The 19,199-nt window shown below is 36.3% G+C and overlaps 1 protein-coding gene across 9 annotated transcripts in view; it reads left to right on the forward strand.

Annotated features, from left to right (window-relative positions):
* The window catches only part of KIF16B (kinesin family member 16B), a 141,955-nt gene that overhangs the window by 77,757 nt on the left and 44,999 nt on the right, over nt 1-19,199 (forward strand). For 4 of the 9 annotated variants that reach the window (XM_075749728.1, XM_075749732.1, XM_075749733.1 and 1 more), the window contains exons 18-24: nt 1,440-1,472; nt 1,822-1,875; nt 3,439-4,794; nt 8,265-8,423; nt 9,285-9,390; nt 9,928-9,978; nt 17,231-17,353. In XM_075749728.1, the coding sequence (XP_075605843.1) occupies nt 1,440-1,472; nt 1,822-1,875; nt 3,439-4,794; nt 8,265-8,423; nt 9,285-9,390; nt 9,928-9,978; nt 17,231-17,353 (1,882 nt within the window). Of the gene's footprint in view, nt 1-1,439; nt 1,473-1,821; nt 1,876-3,438; nt 4,795-8,264; nt 8,424-9,284; nt 9,391-9,927; nt 9,979-10,159; nt 10,714-10,992; nt 15,584-17,183; nt 17,354-17,502; nt 18,025-19,199 lie in introns of those variants that run through there. The other 5 variants (XM_075749734.1, XM_075749736.1, XM_075749735.1 and 2 more) reach the window with 5 other exon arrangements.

Consider the following 19,199-nt stretch of genomic DNA (forward strand, 5'->3'; position numbering starts at 1 on the left):
ATTCACAGCTATGAATTCCCGAGGTAGACCATAGCCACAGCAAGGGCTTTTGAGGTATAGCTTAATAAAAAAAATAAAGGGGACGATGGGACGTGCAGGCTAACCATTTAATTAAGCTTTTGCTTTTTGAAGGTCCCTTAAGATTGCTTTTTCTTCTCTTTGCGTATCTTCATGAATTTTGCATTGCTGCTACAGAAATTATGATAAAATTAAAAATATGAAGTAGTTGTCATCTCTCTTTTTGTGCTGTAATGTTGAGATAGTGCCCATCCTGGACAGAGTCTTAATTCAAATGTGAAGGGGGTCTTGGTGAGACATTTACATGAAGGCTCCGGATGTTTGGAGTTGTGTATAAAAATCTACATTTACTAATCTCTTAAGCATTGCAGAAGGTATTTTATTAAAATGAATTTATGAAAAATAGGGAAAAATGGAATTTGTTAAACTAGTCTTTCTCCAGTATTGCAGTGGTTAGAAAGATGCTTCTTGAACATGTAGGAATCAAAGTTCATTTAAGTTGCTTTATAAACATTAGATTATTGGTGTATTTTTTTGCGTGTTTGCAAGGGCAATTCCTTTTTGTTGTAGGCATTTGTATGATTTTTAGAAAGAAATATTAAACCCACTTTATTTAAAAAAAAAAATCTACAGAATTAGAGTCATGACATCTTAAACTGCAGTTTATCAAATACTTGAAGTTAAATTGTGTTGCAGTCTTAAATTTTTTCAGTGTTTATGAACTGTCTCACTAACCTACAAACTCCTTAAGCTGTAGTAGGCCTGAAATAATGGAATATTTGTATATTTGGTTGAATATTCCAGTCCGTATTTAATATTATTTTGAAAGATTTCTGTAAAAAAAACTATAAATCTTTGAAAGGAAATTAAGAGAAAGACTTCTGCACAACTGCAATAAGAGCTGATATTAAAAATGACATAAAATACTCATAATTTTTAAGAACCTCATCAAGCTAGATACACTAAAATCTTGAAATATTTTGGATGAATGGGTTTGGATTCTGTTCTGTGTCTGAATGTTGCACGTTGTAGGAATATGAGGTTTTTCAACCTCACCGGTTACATCATAGTAATGTTTGAGGTTTTCTTCTTTTTCTTGGGAGGAAAAGGAAGAACTACAAGCATGCTGTAGAGTAGTTTTGTAGCTCTTTCCCTTCTCAGAAGTGGCCAAGTTAATAAACCATAGGAAGAGGACCATCGATTTAACTATCGTTGGCATTTGAAAAATGCGTTTAGAAAGAATAATTATTTAAATTTTACTTTTGAGTTGTGCTGTGACAAATGTTCTATGAATCTAACCAATTTAACCTCTAATAAAACAAACTGTTGTTGACTTTAAAATATCGTGTACCGCTAATATGTTTTTTCTATCAATTCCTTTCTTAATTGATCGCTCTGTTTCCCCCTGCCTCCCATGGCAGTCTTTTCCCTGTAAAAGGACCGATCTGTCTAAGGTAGAGAAATTCAATTTCTATGTATTGATTGCCATGTCTGCATGTAGTTAACTTGCAGAAGCTATGCTAATCACTTATCTGTCTTGTTTAACTTTTACTTTTTAAATAGCTGTTTTTTTCCCCCCAGAAATTCATTTACTTTTCTGTTTGTACTCATGTCAGACAGCATGATATCTAATTTGTAACCCTAATGAAGGAAATATTTTCTATTATTGTAGAAAGTAGTTTTATAAAACTCTTTGTATCATTGTTATAATCTTCTAAACAGACACTGAATTGCATCATATCATCCTATTCTTTGTGATACTTGGGAAATAACCTTTTTACTGTGGTTTTTTTTTTTAATTAGGCTAGAATTTGAGAGACAACAACGAGAGGAGCTTGAAAAATTAGAAAGTAAAAGGTAACGTTCTCTATGGTTTTTACATGTGTGCGTGTGTGTGTATATATATACACGCACACAAGTTGTAGACTCATTTAAGTCATTAATTTGGAATCACGGTGTTAGCAAGCACAGGATCCTGATATAGATTATTTTATTTTGTTTTGTATTTGATGAAGATTTTGGTTATTTTCTTGAACTATTCATTCTTATTGATTAGTAACAGATAGACAAACTGAACTGTAGCTACCTGTGATCTTTGGCAAAGAAAATACCAAATGCAACGGTATGAGGAGGGTAGATTATACAAATGTAAGATGTTACTCTCGCTCTTAATTTTCATGGTATTATTTTAAAAGATGGCAAATGACATTATTCACATCTTTTTTTTTATGGTTTAGTTGCTTTTGGATTGAATCTTGATTGGAAAAACTCACATTAGAAATTCTGCTTCTCTTAAATAAAACTGCAGTGCTGATATAGGCATACCAGTCATACTTATCAGAACATTATTTTGAAATCAGTTTGAAGTACAAAAGAAAATATTGTTGCCAGGTGGCAAACTGAGCTGACTGTTCTGGCTGCTCATACTTGCTAAGTAATAGCTCTCACCTTGTTGCAGATCACAGCATTGATCAGATTCATAAGCTGAAAGCCACTTTCTGCCATCTCAGTTCAGACTGCTCGCTCTGTTGTGGAAGAGCTATTTATGTAGTTGGACTCAGTTAAGTAAACTCAGAAAAAGCCTGAAACTCTGATGCATTAGAAGATGTTATTCAGAAAATGATGCAACAGAATCACTGATATTTATCCTCTTTGTTATGTTGCTAGGATTTGAATTCAGTTTATACTGAAGTTGCTTTGCTTGTGTTTTAATTTATCTGACTAACTTCTCTCACAAAAAACAACCGACTTGCAGGTTGTCTCTGCGTGTATTCAGGCGATTGTATGATGGGGATAACGGTGACCTTCAAATCTCAGTCTGTCCTCATTTGGAATGCACTAGAACCTTTAAACGAGAGATTGCACAGGACATAATAATTTGTCTTAAAGTAATTTCTCTCTCAAATATGTCTGTTCCTAATCTTATAATCCTGTTTATAAATAATTCAGTTGGGTTCACCTAAAGAGAAGACATTGTTTCTATTCATCTGTTGGCTTAAATTTGGTGAGGTAAATTTCTAATCAAGTCCTTTTATACAAGTTTGTGTATATGAGAATGTATGTATATATAAATGTATATATATTTACTCTTCACTGTGTTCTATCAATATTTTCATTGGATTTGACAGAACTAATACAGTCTAATTTTCTACCAACACAAATGCTATGTACCATATTCTCCCGTAACTTCATGTATCTGCAACTTTTTATGTTGAAATAGGCTATAGGCATTGTCTCATGCATTGAGTCACTTCCAAGCAATATAAGATCTTAACCTGTGGCAAAACAAAACTATTAAAAAAAGAAACCGTTATATATGCTGCAAAATCCTTGTCCAAACCTTTTTAACTCCTAAGGCATGTGTTGTCTTTTGGAGAAAAAGAGAAGTTTGAAATATTGCATGTAAATGTTTTACTGTAGGAAACAGATAGAAGAGATGGAAGAAAAACAAAGATCTGATAAAGCAGAACTTGTAAGAATGCAGCAAGAAGTAGAGTCACAGCGCAAAGAGACAGAAATAGTACAGCTGCAGATTAGAAAACAGGAAGAGAGTCTGAAACGGAGAAGTGTTCACATTGAGAGCAGGTTAAAGGATTTGCTAGCTGAAAAAGAAAAATTCGAAGAGGAGAGATTACGGGAACAACAGGAGATAGAGCTTCAAAAGAAAAAGCAGCAGGAAGAAATTTTTGCCCGAGTCAAAGAGGAGCTGCAGCGACTGCAAGAACTTAATCATAACGAGAAAGCAGAGAAAATGCAGATTTTCCGTGAACTAGAAAAACTTAAAAAGGAAAAAGATGAACAGTATATTAAGCTGGAATCAGAGAAAAAGAGACTTGAAGAACAAGAAAGGGAGCAGGTGATGCTGGTGGCTCATCTAGAAGAACAGCTTCGAGAGAAGCAGGTCATGATAGAGCTCCTGAAGAGAGGGGATGTACAACGAGTTGAAGAAGAGAAAAGAGATCTTGAAGATATTAGAGAATCTCTTTTGAAAGTTAAGGAAGCCCGATCTGAAGGTGATGAAAACCATGAAGAGTTACAAAAAGCACAGCATGATTTTGTAGAGTTTAAAAGGAAGCAACTGGAACAGTTAACTATTTTGGAAAAAGATTTAGTTCAACAAATAGATCACCTAGAAAAGGAAATAGCAGATGAAAAAGGAGCTCTGGAACGCTTAAAATTTGCACATGAGGAAGACTTAAATCTCAAGAGAGATGATGAAAACTTTGTGGATGCCATCCTCAAGGCTGAAGAAGTTGACAAGATAAAACCAGCGGAGTACAGGCTCCAATCTAAAGTACGCCAGCTTGAGTACCTGAAGAGTAATCACTTGCCTGCTCTGCTGGAAGAAAAACAAAGAGCTTCTGAAGTCCTCGATAGGGGCTTGCTAGGGTTAGATAATACTCTCTATCAAATAGAGAAAGAAATAGAAGAAAAAGAAGATCAGCTTGCCCAGTATAAAGCTAGCACAAATCAGCTGCAGCAGCTTCAAGAAACCTTTGAATTCACAGCCAATGTAGCTCGTCAGGAAGAAAAGGTTCGGAAGAAGGAAAAAGAAATCCTCGAATCAAGGGAAAAACAGCAGAGAGAGGCACTGGAGCAAGCTGTTGCTAAGTTAGAAAGGAGGCACTCCGCTTTGCAACGTCGTTCGACAATAGACTTTGAAATTGAAGAGCAGAAGCAGAAGCTTGCCACCTTGAACAACAGCTGCAGCGAACAGGCGGGTCTGCAGGCTAGTCTAGAAGCGGAGCAAAAAGCCCTCGAACAAGACCGAGAACGGTAAGTGTTGTGGCAGCTTCCATTTATTAGAACCTGTCCACAAAAAGTGAATCATTTTATACCTCGATGTTGAGAGAGTGACTTGTTCTGTGTCCCAATACTTGAGTTTCTTGATGAGTTTCAGGTAGTTTACCCAGAATTGAAACTCTGTATTGCTTTTTAAAGAATTCTTGTTCACTCATTAATTTCTGTTGTGTTCAGATACTTGTCCCATCCTCAGCAGTATAGTATTTGCATTAGCCATCACAGTACTAAATCGATCAGTTTACCTATTTAGAAAGCTCAGCCAACCTTATGTTCTGCCCTTACAAAATCACGTATCATCTAACAACTTTTTTTCTCTTGAAATATTAATGTATAACGTTTCATTGCTTTTTTGGTAACAAGCTAGATGTTTGTTCAAGACTTGGAGACTGATAGTTGCAGTAGACTGCCAACTATGTGTCTCAACTCATGATGTACTGAACACTTCTGGTATTCAAAGTAAACAGGTGTAATGTTTAATTTTTTTGTTATTGGTTTCAGAGCTAAGTAAAATAGACTAGCCATATATCCATGTGAAATTTGATAGTGATTTTTAAGTTTATTTGAAAATATACAGAGGCTTTAATACAGCTCTAGGTGATGACAAACTCTTTTAGGTACAGAAGCAATGCCATCGGTTATAGACGTGATACCTGGTACTGTAGCCTAGCATTCAGGTTAAATATGGGAGGCTCAGAGAAAAGTGGTTCGAGTAAGGAAGGGTCCTCCTTTGGGGAGGAAGAGGAAAAAATCTTTGGCTTTATTTTTTGGCCTGAGCAAAAATCCTCTGGGATTAATGCATTTAATCCATGCTGCATGGAAAAAGGGCAGAATTGCCATTTTTGAATGTGTTGTCTGATTTGCTAATACTAGAGCTTTAAAACTTGTCATTATTGATACAACAATGATGTGTGGGGTTTGTTTTTTTTTCTTGAGGTAGCATTTGTCGTTTGGTTTTTAATATTCCACTAATTATCTGACTCTTCTTTCATAAGCCCTTCAAACAGATGCTTGATTAGAAAAAACACCTAAAAAAAAAACTTGCCTATAGCCAAATTGAAGAGCTCTTCTGTATCCTTTTTCTTTTCAACCATTATCAGAAGAGAATAGTTCCTTTCTATACCCCATGTAAAAGTCACTTTTTCAACATTTAGAGCCACATTCTGTGGATTTTAGTGAAGCACTTTCAATACTGATGTATCATTTTGTTGTGGATATTGCCATTATTTTTCATAATTGTCTTGAACATAAAATCTCATTTTCTACACTAAGCATCTCGCTTGACTAAAGTCAGCTATAAATAACTGGAGGTTCCACAAAAAATAGACAGCTTACCCCTCAAGAGATTGCTGGGTTGTGTGATAAGTGAAAAAATATGTTGTCAGCTAGAAGACTGAGGTTTGGAAAAGATACCAAGGAAGCGAAAAGGTCTCTCTTTTTCTTATTTTTTTTTTTCTTGTTTACTTTTAAATCGTCTTGCACAAACTGAATAAAACTTTGAAGTCCTTCAGTCAATTGCCCAGGGGCCTGAATAATTCAATTCAGAATGTTGTTATGAATGTTGAGGCAAAAGAAAATCTTAAGATACATGATAGGATGTTAAATTTTTCAGGCTACTTAGCGCCCTTGTGTTTGAGTTTACACTTCAGAGTACACAATGTCTTGGGTGCCATAGTAAGCATATGAATTGTATATGTTTCTTATTGTTTATCTAGATACCGTTACATGATGTGCTCTGATTCAGATCGCTGTTAACTCTCTGGAAATGTTTAAATGCAATATTTATTTGAAATGCTCTGTGAGCATAAGTCCATCATAACTGGATTTTTTTAAAAAATTTTTTCCAGTTTGAATAGTATGTTAGCTCAAATTCTTTCACCTACAGGGATGACTCCTAAAAGGATAATTTGAAGTTAACTTATACTGGAATAATGCATACACGTTTTGTCATGCTGGCAGAGGTTTGCGGCAACAGAATGAACATAAACCAACTTTAGAGTTGTCTTTGAGACAACGGGATGTATTGCTTACAAGCGGCAAGGTGCAGTTTAGTGTACTTACTAGTGGATACATCACATGGCTGAGTAAGTTTAGGAAGTGATATCTTTTGATAGTAGGATGTTTACAAATCAAGAGATAAGCTTCGTTCCTTTAATGTAATTCTGATTTTTGTGGTTAAATTGATTTTCAATAGATGCAAACACTCTCCTATATCCATCAGCCATCTTCCATCCACTTTCCCTCAGGATGCAAGATTGCTTTGCTGCTCTTCAAAAGAAACAGATGGCTTCTGGCAGTGCTGCAAAAAGTACTCTAAAAATGAAGTAACAATTCAGCCTGCTTTACTCCAACCTAAGCCTTCATGTCTTTTAATTTTCTGTTTTAACCTCCAGGATGGGATAAAGTAGTTGTAGGATTGTGCTTCAATTTAGCTATATGCAATTGTAGGATAAGCAGTAGAATTCCAACTTTGCATGGTTTGCCCTGCTTTTGCAGGAACTTCTTTCCTTTTATTCTTTAATTTTCAAGTAACCTCTCAAAAAACAATTACCTTCAGAGACAAAAGTTGTAATGGAAATGGAGAAGATTATTACTGTGTTACTAATCTAATCTCAGCTACATTACAAGTGAGAAGTGTGTTCTGCGGATTACTTCGTTATAATATAGCTTAATTTGACTAAGTAATAAATATTGCAAGAAGTGCTTCTTATTTTATACTAGATGCCTTGGGCATTTTCAGTCAAAAATACGGTATCCAATTTTACATATTCTATTCTGTGCATAAATCTGGCTGGTATGAAATTTATTTGTTAAAGTGAGGAGGTTTCTATTTCAAAAGATGATTTATTGGGTATATATGAAATAAATACTAAATGTTTTATTTTGTAAGTAATTTTTCCAAAATATATTTACAGACAACAGGAATAACTGGAAATAAGGTTTATATGTATAATACACAATTTGAAGATTTTCTTACATGTTTTGCCACATCATTGTTTTAGGTTGGGTTTGGTTTTTTTTTTGATTGGTGCTGTAGTTTCAGGTTTTTACTTCCCCCCCATTTATTCATTTACTTTACACTGGAAGCTAATAACTGAGGTCATTGATAGAGTTCTATAACGAGGAAAGTTTATTCAATTGATCCTAATAGGTTAAGTCTTCTGAATTAATATTTGATGTGCTGAGCTAGATACCTTTTGCATTGGAAGTTACTGAAGTTGGTTTATTTAACTTAATACTGCTGTTGTGATGTGTTTTTGATCTGTCTCTATTTTCCTATCTAAATGTGCTTAAAGAACAATTACCATTTTTTGTATCTTCATAATTGTTAATACCTACGATCTGACATACATGTGTCCATCCCAGTCTAAATGCAGTACTTCCCATAAGCACTATGGGAACTGACTCTAAAACAAAGCGAGTTACATTTTAAGATCTCTTTATAGCCTGGACCAGGAAATTCAGCAGCTGAAGCAAAAAATATACGAGGGTGATGGTGGTCAGAAAGGAAATCATGGAACACTTGAAGAGAGACTCTCCCATACCACCTCCCCTACCAGCCCAACAAAGCCACAGCCACCCACTGCTCCGCTAGTTGATGATAGGTAGGTAACCCGCATTTCTGCGATATTTTCATAGGAATGCAAACAATAGCTTTAGAAAAGAAATATTTTCAAAGATTGTTCTGCCAGGGTTGGGTTTTAATTAAATACTGTAATTGTACTTAAAGACTAGTCTGGAAATAAAATTAATCTGCTGTGGTTTACTTTAAATAACCAACAGGGTAATCTGTTGCTCCTGTGCATTTTGTTTTAGAATAGAGGCTTGTGAAACTGTAGGCTTAAATGGATTTAAATTTTTCTTGTGTGTACAGTCACTTGTCTATATACTATTGCTTTATATAAACTTAAAGCAACAAAGTAAATGAAATTGTCTTAAGCCTTTTTTAATAGGGCAGCTGCCTGATATCACTTAAAATCTATTTCCTCTCTGTTCTTTTTGCACTGTTTACACTTAAACGTGCAGTTGTTAGTATCAACTCTTGGAACATTCCTTCTGTTTGAAGACCAGAGCTTTATTAGCCTGAATTGCTGATATTGCAAAAGTGATAAAAGCAAACCATTAAGTAACTAAAGATGCAGCCCCAGCCTTTTATTTATTCTTCATCGCTTTTACCCTCAGTGCCGCTTGTATGTAGAGCTATACACGTAGCAGTGGCTTAACTTGTGGTCCATTAAATTGTCTAATTGTGATAACAAATTGTTAACCTTCACCTGTTAAATGAACACTTGCTCCAAAGTCCATGTTCCTTAAGGAGGGATAAAACTGATCTAACATTAAGCCTGCCAATGAAGAGTTGTGCAGTACTTAGGGTTCATAAGTGTTTCAAAGAGCCCTTTGGCTTGTCTTGATTTTTATCTAAGAATATACTTTTTTTTTCTTCCATACTCTTCTATATCTTGAAGGATAAATGCCTTTATTGAACAAGAAGTGCAGAGAAGGCTCCAGAATATTCATCATAAAGCTGAGGATAATGATGTTAGCCTGTCCTGGTCGACAGAAAGTTTGAAGGTGAGCAGAGATAGGTAGGAAGTCCTGACCTTCAGTGTACCATGTGTAACCACTGCTTTAGTTTTTGTTTTTCAATTATTTCCATGTTTTCCTATGTTTACTTAATTTACCAAATAAGTAAACAGTAAAGTAGGAATATCAGTTTTAGATTTTGATTGTCTGTCTTCCCCCCCCCCCGCCCCCAGTTTTATGTTGTATTCCATTTTTTTGCAGGGAATAGTGTGTAAATGGCAATGGGAAGCTTGCAGATAAAATAAAAATCTTCATTTCGTGTCTGTAAAATACATTGATAAAATTCCATCCAGAAAAACAGTAATTGTTTATACTTGCAAACAAATGCTCATTTAAAAAATGGTGATCTAATTAATCCAAAGATGGGGTTGATTGACTTCTAAGCCAGTGGTTTAATAAATATCAATAAGAAAATAGGGGGTTTTTGCTATTAAAACGAATGTCTCTTCCTATGAATACTTTTAAACGCATTTATACAAGAAAGGCACTCTTTTAAATAATCACCTGTACCTGTTTTGTTCTTAGGATAATGAGAGGCTTAATAATGGCACTATTCAACGCAAGCTGAAGTATGAGGTAGGTCATAATTTGTCAGAATGAAATGGTTGTCTTAAATTATGGCATGCCCTGTAATTAAATTTCCTAATGTTTAGCTGCATAATTAGAATTTTGAATTCACAGCAAGATAAATGGCTAATAGAGACAGCGATGCATTCTGCCAGATGGAATTAAAGTGATTTTTTTTTTTTTCTCCCAGATTTTGCCTAGCTTCTTCCTTACTTGAAACGTGTGGTGTTATTGTGGATCTTTCTTCCTTGTTTTGTCATGATTCTTAATTTGGAACAGTATCCCTTTCCTGATTTTTAGAGGTTAAAAGCATTTAATGAGGAGAGATTGTCTGAATTCAGAATACCACTTCACATTTTTGACTCAGAGTGAACTCACTACTGTAAGGGTGTCTATAATATCAGCAAGTAGCATTGGGCAAATTTGCCTATGTCATTGAAGGATTTGTATGTGTAGTCTTAAACTAAGACTTAGACCCCTCTCAGTGTATTTGGTTGCCTAACTTTTGCTTGAAACACAGTTAATTACTTGTCTTGGTGAGTAAATCCTAAATACCTTTATGGATTTAAACCTTATTAGTGGGAGGACTACGACACCTCTAATTTGGACTTGTTTTGACTTTTATACTGTTATTTTTAAACTGTGTTGGACTTTTTATGCTATCTTGGATAGTGTAGGATTACTATTTTGTGCATGTGTGGAAAAACAGTAAAGGGCTTATAAATTTCTGTGTCACCCTTTGGCTTTCCTGTGTTTTTCGAGTAAAGTGAATATAAACCAAGTGAAATGGATACTGTACAAAGAGAAAGCAGTGGTGGGCTGGGAAGATCAACTATTCCTGAATCAGACCTCAATCACTTCTGTTGGATTTTCTCTCTCTAATTTTGAGAGATTGTGCAATGATTGTACCAATTTTGAATGATTGTACAAACCTAATCAAAATCAATCCTCAGTCCAAGAAATGTTCAAATCAGAAGGTTTTATAAAGACATTTCTATGTTCTTCTTTTGAAATTTTTAACAGAAAAGTCAACAGTGGCAGCCACATTATGGCTTTCCGTTTATGTCTAAAGATGGCAGTTGTGCTTCTGAGTTGTGTGGAGAAAGCACAGGAGTAAGAGACCGTAAAATACAGAAGGAACATTCAGAGATGTGGGATTTATTTTCCAGTTCTGGAAGAATCTCCTCCCCTTTTACATCAGAGAAGGCATTTGAGAATGAAAGGAGTAATTCAGAACAGGAGAGCTTTGCTTGTCGTTGTGACATTGAAAGTAGTTTAATTCACTCTAAAAACATTAATACTTTAAAGAGTAAGAATGTTCCTTATCAGAATGTTTTATCTACTTCTTTACAAAGTCACGACTTAAATAAGGTAGCTTATTCGCTTTGCAAGGTTGAAAACTTCAATCATCTTGACGATAAGATAATTACTTCTTGGGATTGTGACAGCTCAAGAACTGAATCTGATTGTTCCCACTTGAAACAGCTGTCTTCTGTAGGATCCTTAATGGGTGCTAATGAGCAGGCTGACTTTAACAGCATATCATGCCTTGTCTTTTCTCAGGCTAATGTGCGTTCTGAAATAATAACTGGTAAAGAAAACAGCCCATTTAAGACAGTGCACCCAACAATCGAAGACCAGTCTGGTAATTCTCAGCTTCCAACACAAACGTCCTCTGATTTGATTTCTTTTAAGTCAATAGCTTCTCATTCTGATGTGAGCCCAAAGCACACCTATGGTTTGGGATATCTTTTCCGCAAGCTTTCCTGCCTTTACAAAGATACCAGTAGTCAGCTGCTCAACAGTACGGTGGTTTCTAAACAAATTAAGGAGCTGGGAAGTTTGTGTGATGGAAGCGAGAGATGCGCACAAGCGGTATCATTAATAAAAAATTTGCCATTTATAAGAAACTTGCAGGTAAATATATTCTTCAAGTCGGATATGAATCAAGACATGCCCCACTCTACTGATAATGCCAAAGCTCGTACCGAGAATGTCATTCAGCCTGAATCCCCTGTGCAAGAGGCTATCACAATGTGTGTAAGCACAGAAACCTCCGATGCCTGCGCAAGAAAGCCCTCTGAAGGATTTGCGTGCTGTTGTAAAAATGAAGAGCTGGAGAACAGTCTTGTGTTAAGACAGAAACTTGTGCATTTTCCTGATATCTTTTTGAAGCTTCAGGTCTGTTCTCTGGAAAAAGTGCTGGAATTTTTGACCTGTGCCTTACCTCAAATTTGTATTAGAATGAAGGAGTTGAAAGGTATATATTGGCTCACTGTTGGCAATTGCAAAAAACCTGATCCAGAACCTGCTTGCTTGCTTTTGTTCAACTCTGTTCTGTATGTTGTTGTTTCATCAGTCGAACAAGACGTCTGCCAGAGTTCCTTGGCAATGTTTCGTGAGATTCCCATCGTCACAATAAAGGAGATTCAAGTTGGCTTTGCTGGACAGAATATTAGTCTTCTGTGTTCTGCTGAAGAGGGTTTACTCACAATATTTACCTATAACAAACACTTCACTCAAAGAATTTGCCGTGACATAATGAGCGTTTTGATTTCAGCAACGGATGACGCTGTTTATTTAAATCACCAGCTCTTGAAAGATGATTTGATGCAGATTGCGCTTGACTGGACATCAGAAGTAAATGACTTCATGTTTTCAAACGGAGTACGATTGTCCTGCAAATTTAGGACCGAATTAGCTGATCTGGTTTACTTACTACATGAAAATATGGGAAGTATTAAACCTTCATTAGGTGACATTCATGTACTGCTATGTACCTCAGTGAAAGTAGACTGTGCTAAGCAGACTATGTATAGATCTCTTGTTCTTACAACTACTCATATAGGTCTCTTAAGGGAAAATAATGTCTTTTATCCTGCATCTAACTTTTTGGATGCTTCATGCCAGCGATCACGGTTTGACAGCCTTCAGTTGTACAGTTTGAATGATATCCGATGTGTAGTTTTGCCAGACAAAGAGAATTTCACAAAAGTTGAGCTTGTGTTTTCTAGAAGGAGCAAGGTTGGATCTGATTCAGGAATTGGTTTTTCTAAATACTGTGAAAAAGAAATAAATACTCCGCTGACAGTCATCCCATCAATTCCTCAAAGTAGTTTGCATATCCCTTTGGAAATCTGGAAATTAACATTCAGTTCAAGTGAAGAAGCCATTTGGCTAATTATGCATCTGACTAGGTATTGAAATCCAAATAGGTTTAGATACATTCAAAATAAGAGGCTAATGAATATTGATAAAATATTTTATTTTTTATTTTTGTTGTTAATATCAGTAAGCAAAAGAGTCCTCTGAGTCTGTAAGGGAATACCATAGGGAGTGTACACACATCTTAGCAAAAATCATTATTACCTGAGTGCTTGCTTTCTGTGGGTCTCTGATATGCTGTACATGCATTTCCTTGGGAAAGTGAGGAAATTAAATGTTTCTATTGTATGTCGTAGGTGGATCAAAACTATAATTACAGCTGTGCCTTCTGATTTCCAGTTTGGTTGTGTTTTCTGGCTCCCTCCATCTACTATCTGTCTTCATTACTGTCTTCTCCATTCCTCCTTGATTGCCTTTTCCTTAATCTTTCTGAGTATCTTTGTTTTTCATGCTTCTCACTTATTTCATGACCTTGATCTCAGTATTTCAAAACATCTGCAATACTTTTTTTTTTTTTTTTGTCTGAACCACAGGGTGCGTTTAGATTCTTACGGTACTTTCACTGTATGCTCTTAATACTAAGAATGGTTTTAGCTTTTATGCGTACAATTTTGGGAAGAACAGCATTGACAACCCTCTTCTACTTTGGAGTTTTGCGTGAAGAATTAGTGCACTCCTGCATTGAAGTTTGTCACAAGTGCTAAAGGAGTTGTGTTTTGGCTTATTCTAAGCGTGTTGGCTGAATTACCAGGAATCAATGGGTTTGCCATATCTCTTTTCCCTGGGTTTGCCCCCTTTGCGTAGAGCCAGGAGAGTGTAGGCTGCATGGAAGCAGTGAAACAGAACAAGAAAAATGCAGAGAACATCCAATCCTCTCTTTAAATTTCCCCCTCCCCTCCTTTTCTTGTAGGGAAGCAATTCATGGCTTTAAGTCATTCCTATTTATTTTGTCCAAATGGTTAATTTGTACTCTGCCGCAATAGAATAAGTTCTTTATATTCCCTTGATGTGAGTGCTTAAGGAAAATGTGATGTGAAAATGAACCCAGTTAAAGCATGTAAACAGGTGTTTGTTGTGCTTTAAACAGTATTTTGACCTTTGTTCATGCTAACATACCTGTGGTAAGACAAGCATTTTGGGGTTTATGATCTGCATACATGTTTCTCATGCTGTTAAATGGATAGTTAGCAACTGGGGATACTGCCGGAAGGATGGAGTCCGTTTAACACCATGTAACTTGCCTGACTTGACTTTCCTCCTCTTCTGCTTGATTACTGATGGAGTTGTGGAGACTGTGAGATTGCATCTCTGACAATCTCTTTACTATTACACTCCAAGAAGTAATGGAACCATTGAACATGAGTAAAAGATTTCCATTAGCTGAGGCTTGCCTTTAGCTTAGTACAAGGTTATTCTTTACCTGTTACCCCTGTCGGATGTTCGAATAATAAATAAGCTGTTATCCCCCATCTTTTGTTTCTTCCCTTGTTAAAGGGAGCTGAATACCTTTGAATCCTGTTGCTTGAATGCACCATCTGCCTTGTTTGAGGAAGATGGTCCTTGGCAGAAAACACAGTGGTGTCTAATCTGAAATTCTAAATTCTTTAAGCATATTGCCAGTAGAGCTGTAATCTTCTACTAGACAGAGTTAGACTACAGTCTCTCTACTGGTAGAAGAACATTTCCCATTTGTTCTTACCATATGTTAAGATAGGGTAATGTAATTCATATGGGATTTAAAAAGAAATAACTTGCATTGGATGGGGAAGTTGTGTCTGGAAGGATGAATGGTGGTTTAGATACAGAATTCAGTTTTTGATTTTTTTTGTCATAACAAAACCTTCTACTACCTTGAGAAATTCCAAAGATGAACAAAATGTGTCACATTATTTTGAGGTACGTTTTTTGTTTTTAACAAAATGTACACACAAACATGTCACAGAACATGGAGCAGAGTAGTTATGAGTTGGAGCGTAACCTCGAGTCAGTCCAGGTCAAGAGTGGCTCCCTCATTGACATCACCAAGGCATTTCTTCTACGGTGAACGTTAACATTGAGTAGCACTGTCTGGGAGAACTGTTTTAATCAAGGCTGCTAAATGATGGCAATTTCTGCAATGAATTCCTTTTCAAATTATACCCCAAATTTAAATGTTTGTGTATGTTCTAGATAAGATGGTTTTCGTCTTTTGTGTTTGTTTTCAAATCTAACTCAGTGAACATTCTGCACTTTTTATGAAGAAATTACTTCACAGCAATATCTTTTATTCTACTAGAACTAAACATAATGATCGATGTTTACGACTATCAAAGTATTATTTTAATATATTGGGGCACGTTTCTCACAACACTTTGTGTTTGAGATTATTTTCCTCTCTGACTATTAGCTGTTTGTAATAGTTCTCTGAAAATGACTGCCAATAAATTACGTGTTGACAGAGGTGCTTTAAGAGTGACTGTATGGTTTTATTGTTGTTTTAAAACAGATGATATTGTTGTCAAGGCACCGAACTCCTCTTTCCCCCAAGGAAAGAATTGCTTACATTTCTACACTCCAGAAATGAGTTTTAGTTGAAAAGCCAGTAACGTGGGGAGAAGTGAAAGAAGGGCAAAATGGAGAGGAGAAAATATTTGTTGTGTAAACAAAGGTCACTGAAAATATTTTTCCATTCAAACATAAACTTATTTATATTCTCACAAAAAAAAGAAAGCTTGTGGAATACACATTCTAGATAAAGTCAGTTAATTGGAACTACAATTCATTGTATTTTCTTTTTCACTGTGCTTAATGCTAACATTAAGGGAAATGACATTGGCATTTATAACTGACTAGTAATGAAATAACAGCCTCCCCTTCTTAAGAGCCAGGATTCAGAGCATTCAGAGAGGCATTTATGAATAAGCTTCAAACTTTTCTCCAGTCCCTACACAGTATCACGTGTACGGGAAGTCACCAGAAGTTACTACAGAGACACCAAGCGCCAGTGAGCAGAAGTGTGAGCGACATGCTCATGTTGGGAGAGTGTTGGTCAAGACTGAAGAATTTTGACCAAGCGATATGTGTCGTGGTAGCGGCTAAGGGATTGAAAATGAATGTTGAGAATACAGTATCTATAGAAGTGATGGGGAGCATCACTACATACAAATATGTAACATGGGCATAACTTTTTAAAGTGATAGTTTTTCAATCTTTCTTGTTATTAACTTATACTTGTCACGGTGCTGTTATTTTTAAGTACAAGTTCATTAAGTTTTTCAGCCCAAATACTTTCAACTGAGAAAGTGGAGGAGTTCCTAAAAGGCAGTTTTGGTCCTTATTCACTGTGAGTGCTTATGCTACTTTTGGACACATTCACTGCAAATCATTAATCTTTTTCAGTTACAAAAATATTTTATTTTTGACATACGTTTAGAGTTACAGTTTCCATCTGGCTGTTAGTCAGAGCAATGTGCCCTCATTGCAAATACCTTTTTAGACCTTTTTGTCCAGACCACGCCAATTTATCCTAGTTGAGTTTTCTGTTAATTAGATATGATTTAAAGAAAAGAGTAGGAAACAGTTCTGACAGTGGATTAGTATGTTAACAATACCTTATTTAATTATAAAATGATTTTGTATTTAGAAGTCTAAGATCTAGGCAATTTCTGAATTGCCTAGATCCCCCACAGCTTTGCTTGATACTGTAAACAGGTTTGTTATATAAAGATAAAGACATACAAAAAATATGGCTGGCTGTGAGGGCTTGATTCGTACATTTATTTTTTTCAAAGAAGGTTAATACGAACTCTTCTGCTTTCCCTTGTTTTTGATATCTAAGCTGAAAGTGCCTTCTCAAAGAATAAGCAGTATTTTTTAATACTCTTCACTTTAATTTTTTTCATACATAACAAAATGCTAGAGCTTGCTTATAAAAGGTGATCCACTTTGTTTGCAAAGGATTCCTTCATTTTCAAAAGTTTCTGCCTCCTCTGTGCTCTCTCTCCCTGCTTTTCTGGCCAAGGACGTTTTCTCATTTTTAGTGAAGTTCTTTTCTTTTTTTCCTTACGTAGTGATTTTGGTTTTCCTTTGTTCTCCCTATTTGGTATGCGCATGAAAGCGGATGGTCTGTCGTTCTCTGGGAGCAAATCCAGACAACCTAAAGGACCCAATTAAAATTAGTATTCCACGCTATGTCCTGTGTGGGCAGGGAAAGGATGAACACTATGAGTTTGAAATAAAGGTAAGTGCTTTTCAGTTGCTTCTCGTTAATGTTTGGGGTCTCTGTACACATGTTGCTTGCATTTGTACAACAGTAGTATCATGGTGGCAATAATAATAGAAAAATGCCTTTTGTTTAAAACCAAATGGTTCCTGGTTTGCTCTCTCCAGCCATCAGTGTTCCCTGTGACAGCATCGCAGTTAGCAAAGATGGAAACGGCAGCTGGAAACACACCTGAAGCTGCAGATTCCAGAAATCACCTTACTAACCCCAATGAAATGTAGTTTTTGTTTCACTAAGTGAAATTTTTGGTTCTGTCTCTTTCTGTTGTCTAAGTGGCCTCAGTACTGTTAAACCAGAGAGGTTGTGAGAAGGCACGCACAATACAGGGTGCTAAAAGACAAGTCTTTTCCAAGTGGATTGATTGTACACGGGAGGTTGGTGGTCAGACTCCTGGGGTGAGCAGTTCCAGACCCAATGTCAAATAATTCAGTTGAAAGTGTTGCAGAGATGAGGATTAAACGCACCTTGGTTATAGGAAAACCCATTCTTGAGACGCGAGCATCAGGTGTAGAAAATGATTAGACATGAAATATTTACCTATAATAATGAAAGCATAATTAAGTTGTTTTGCACGTATCCACAACAAAGGCTTGATTCCTTTTGGGCACTTTGCTGTTCTGATTCTTCCCACCCTGCATTTCCCAGGTCTCGCTTCTCTAAACTGTTATCTGCTTCCCCTCTATTCTAGTGGCTTCTTCAGTTGATCCTCTGCGCAGAAATGCAGGGGAAAAAAATGCATATTCATTATGTTTCCTCTAGTACTAAGTGTTTTTTCAAAGCAAGATGTGACGTCTAATTGGAAATGTGCATGTGGACATGTAGCATAACTCATGTACATGGCATCAGAGACAGAATTGGCAGCCTTCATCGCTGAATGTACTGCCAGATGCTTGTTAGCTGGTGTAAGTTGGAGGAGTGACCTGCCCTCGCAGTGTGCAGGACCATTTTTGAACTATGCTCGCATTCTCTTTTACAAAGGCTTTTATTAATATGGGCAATCTTAGCTCTGTTTGTACTAATTAAATTTTCATCTGGAAACATACTGCACAATTTGTGGATGGAATACTTCCTTTTGCCTTTTGAACTTTGCATTTCCTGGGGCCAGCGAGAGCCCAGAGCCAGAGAGATGCTGAGAGAAGAGTAAGCACATATGAAACTTCCCTAAGGACTGTTCTACTCACCAACTATTTTCAGCACACAGGATTTACTAAACTGGGTAATGGTTAGTGAAGGTAGATAAAGTATAAAATGTATTTTCTCTTTTTAGTAAGTACTTTTCCAAATATTTTCCCTTCATCCCTAAAACCCACATAAGCATCTGCAAGATCTTAGGATGAAGGGGCAGTTAAAAGAGTATGTGCGGGAAGACTTGGACTTACCTGGAAGGAAATGTAGTAAAAGAAAAATGTTAGATGGTGGTGGGATTCATAACCAAGAAGGAACAGGAGGGTATATCAAGGAGATATACAAGTGCATATAAAACTAGGCTCCAGCAGTTCTGTTGCTTGAATTTTGTTTCTGTGAGAAAAGAGACTTGTGACCTAACCTTTGTAATGGTATAGAGTGAATGGATGCTCTAGCTAAGAGCGATGTATATGGAATAGCTGTTCTCTTCTGTCATACTTGCCAGTACAATCTTTTCTGTCTCTCCTGTGCCATCTCTAGGCTGCCTCTGAAAGAAACTGCTGCTTAAATAACTGCTTTGGTGAAGTTCAAAGCAAAGAAATGGGTGACATATGGGGTAGGGGATGGTCTATCGCTTTAATAATTGTATTCCATTGCTGTCAACTTCTTTAGAGCACTA

The sequence above is a fragment of the Balearica regulorum genome, chromosome 3 (genome assembly GCF_011004875.1).
Source record: "Balearica regulorum gibbericeps isolate bBalReg1 chromosome 3, bBalReg1.pri, whole genome shotgun sequence".
NCBI classification, from domain to species: domain Eukaryota; kingdom Metazoa; phylum Chordata; class Aves; order Gruiformes; family Gruidae; genus Balearica; species Balearica regulorum.